A 3,868-nucleotide genomic window follows, 5' to 3' on the forward strand; every position below is an offset into this window, starting at 1 on the left:
AGAAAGAGATATATGTATAAGGTAATTCATTTCTCAAACTGCAACCTCAACTAACTAGGCTTAACGGATGTATGGACTAATTGGTAACCCAGGAACTCCTACAAATTTGCAGTATTATAAAATTTGGTTTCCACAGTATTCATTACCCTTCATGATGAAGTACAAAAGTTGACGGTTAACCCGTTTACATTTTTTCCAAGCCAACCACACAAAGTTTTACAAGGATGATCTAACCAATTATCACAGAATCCCACTAACTAAAGGGGACTGATTGTTAGGTGGACTTTTACTTTAATCAGTAACTGATTTATCAAGCGATCTGTTTTAAGTGTCTGTTAAGGATCTTTCAGTAGAAAATGCAATATTTGCTTTTCCATTTTGAATAACACACCAAACTTCTGATCAAAGAAAGGTTACTTCCATTTTTACATAACAAACATTAAAGACCACGGAACCTTATTCTAACAAAACACTAATTACAACGACCACTTCCAGAAAGTGGGATTACAAGGCTAGATAAGATCCCAAGTAATAGGAACTATTTTTTGAAGAGTTCAATCAATTTAAGTTTGAAAAAGATTTCATTATTTTAAAAATCTATTAATTTAGGCAAAATTGTATAACAGATCGACTATAAAATCTTTTATTTTTAACTTAACCTGTTTAAGGGGCCAATAAGACTTTGCCAAATTTGAATAACAGGACAAAATAATGTTATCCAAATTGAATAATTTATTGCTGGTCTGAGACTTGCCTTGTTTTACACTTAAGTAGAATTTACATTATTTCCACAGATAGCAGATAATCAATATTTAAAGGAATTTAAGAGTGACCTATTCAATAAGGCAGTCATCTTGGTAGCAAACTTTTATTGAAATCTTACATAACTCAAGCTTTATAAAAAGCCAACATAATTGGAAATTGGGTTCTCCCTCTAAAGCCCTAAGTGTTCAAAGCTTGAAAAGGTTAACTTAAAATTAAGCAAACAAATATAACAATGACAGAAACCCCTGCAGCGGATCCTGCTGAAATACTTAAAAAAAAAAACAAAACCAAAAACCTAAATGAGCTTAATCTTTACAAAAGTTATTTTAGCTCAAAAGCTATAAAATCAAAGTTATCTTAATTCTACAAAGGGAGAGGATCTTTGACTTCATGCCATTTCTTTAGAACCTCATTTTTTTCATCAAATTTGGCTACAAATCCAATTTTTGTATGCCCCTTTTTCTGGGAGATTCTTCTTGCAGAAGAGGCCAAGTACAAACGTGGAAGAGTAACTGCCTAAGCAAGTAGGAAAGTGTTCCGTAATAGTGTGCAAAGAATGTAGAGTTCTGGGTTAATCTCTGGAACTCGATCTGGACCGTGACCTTGACTTTGAATGAGATCTAGAACGGGATCTTGTAGCTCTTTTTGGTGGAGGGGATACAGAACGGAACTTTGAGGGTGGAGCAGGTAGGGGTGAATTGGAACGAGACTGGCTCCTTGATCTAGATTTTGACTTTATATCACCTTTCCCATTTTCTTTGGGGGAACGAGATGGAGAACGAGACCTGCTTCGAGATTTCTCATATTCATCCTTCGATCTGCTCCGAAAGCGCGAACGGGAGCCTCTATCAGACTTAGGTTTAGATTTGCTTTTTGATCTAGATTTCCTGCCTTTTGAACGAGAACGGGATCGACCTTTGCTCCGAGACCTGGATCGGGAGCGACTTTTTGAGATACTTCGAGATCTACTGCGGCTGCTCCTACGACTCCTACTTCGTGACCTTCTTCTAGACCGTGACCTTGATCTGCTTCCAGAATAAGACCGCCTGTGGCTTGTTCGTGGTTTATCTTCAATTAGTCTAATACTTCTCCCATTGACTTCCGTACCGTCCAGCTTATCCAAAGCATGCTTCATGTCCAAGTAGGAGCGAAACTCACTGACGCCTTCATTTGTGCGTTCTTTGTGAGCATCTGCATAGGTTACTTCACCTGCTCATCTCTTGAAATCCTTTAAATCTCGCCAACTGCAACGACTAGAAAGATGTTCTACAATAAGCCTGAATTCTGCGCCTACAGGTGGTCCAGATTCGCCTCTGCCAGAGGTTCTCTGACTGCCGTATCCGCCTCCACCACTGTGGCTTCCATAGCTGTAGCCATCATGCTCGCGGCGCAGGCCCTGGGCCTGCTCCACGATCACGTGCTCCACGATCACGTGCTCCACGATCACGCGCTCGCCGCAGAGCTCCCTGCCGTTCAGCCCGTACACGGCGTCGCTGTCGTCGCGGGAGTCCTGGAACTCCACGAAGCCGTATCCCTTTTTAAGGTCTATTTCGAGAAGGCAACCATAGCCACTGAAAAAGCGCTGGATGTCCTTCTCCCCGATGTTGTAGCTCAGGCGTCCTATGTGGACGCGTGGCATGTCCGTGGCGGGCGAGGGGCCCGAGGGCCGGCTGTCGAATGGCGGACCGCAGAGACAGAAGCCGCGGGGCGGGGACGGGGACGACGAGAGCCCGGACAGGCACCTCCCACCGCAGCGGCGGCCGGGTCCAGCCGCACGATCAGCTTTGTGTATTTCTGACTTTTCCCTTTCTTCGTTGCCTTGTGGCTCTCAGCACCGCACACCGTCGGTCAATTTAAAACCTGTACGTGAATCTGAGAGGAAACTGGACATAAATGAATAATCAAGAAACTGCACGTGTTCCCTTGGAGACATTTTAGTTTTTCTGCAAGTGACAGTTGGAATTGTGTTCATTGCAAAAGAGAAGGGAATGCATGTTTGACGGAGAGGAGTTAACCTGTGTACTTATTAACTTTTCGTAGAGTTCAACCATATTAAGGAAAAAACTTATTTCTTATCCACTGTATTCCTAACACATAACATAGTATCTGACACAGAATAGGTACGTAATAAATATTTTTAGCGGTTTTTAAGTAAAGGAGCAAAGAAAAGCTTAGGTTTTATGTGAAAAGATATACAAGAGAGATCAAAAACGATGTGTGCATATTTGGTTAGATAAGCTTAAAATTCCCAATATCCAGCTTTGTTTTGAAAAAAAAAAAGAAGTAGTCCAGGTTCTGTTTGTTTGTTTTTGTTTGGTGATTGGAAACAAAGGTAATATATTTAGGAGTGATATAATAAACACACCAATTTCTTAAAGTCAAAATAGCCCCAAGAATATGGAAACAAATCAAGTGGACTTAAAGCATCATTTTTTCCCTTTCATCTGAACACTTTGCTGAATTGCAGAGAAATAGAATGTCACAGAGGGGGAAGGTCAGAAGGTATGAAGAAACCAAATTTTAAACTGAGTTAAAAGAACTATAATTAGCCACAAATTAAGGAAAACTACTGACTTGAACACCCCAGATTAGAAATAGTTGACATCAAAGGATGTAGATCATCTAGTAAGAGTGTTTATTTTCAAACAGAAGGTCAGGGAGAGACGAATAGCACAAGGGAAGAGCAATTTTGAAATAAGGTAGAAATGAACAACCATGAGAAGAGAGAGAAAAGGTCGAATTTAGGTGCTTTCATCCGTATCACTGTCTTAGGAAAAAAATGCAAAATAATAACACCACCTCTGACTTGTGTGTGGGTCTGAGACTGAGGGCTGATCTGTGCTGTCATTAGTCAGCTGTTGCTATGGAAAACCACTGAGGAAAAGAGAAAAAAGGAAGGTTAAAAGTGCGTCCCAATATCCATCTATCTGCCCCCTGGGTTTTCTCGGTAATAAGCAAAAACGAATTTGAAAATATTCCCTTCGTGAAGGAGAATACAGTCCATATGTCAATATGATGGTAAAGAAACTGAGTTGGAGGTAAGATTTCAAGGAAAATTGACACTCAGAAGAACTTTATGGAGGGTTACAGAAAAAGAAAAACG

The 3,868-nt window shown here is 40.4% G+C and overlaps 1 protein-coding gene across 1 annotated transcript; it reads right to left on the minus strand.

The window, feature by feature from the left end:
- Positions 1–712: 712 nt before the first annotated feature.
- On the minus strand, positions 713–2,404 carry LOC118894433 (serine/arginine-rich splicing factor 6-like). The gene is given in 2 exon segments (XM_036850713.1): positions 713–2,167; positions 2,198–2,404. Coding segments are annotated over 2 exon segments (1,038 nt in total). The 3' UTR covers positions 713–1,336.
- Between the last annotated feature and the right edge of the window lie 1,464 nt (positions 2,405–3,868).

This window comes from Balaenoptera musculus, chromosome 4 (genome assembly GCF_009873245.2).
Source record: "Balaenoptera musculus isolate JJ_BM4_2016_0621 chromosome 4, mBalMus1.pri.v3, whole genome shotgun sequence".
In the NCBI taxonomy this organism is placed as follows: domain Eukaryota; kingdom Metazoa; phylum Chordata; class Mammalia; order Artiodactyla; family Balaenopteridae; genus Balaenoptera; species Balaenoptera musculus.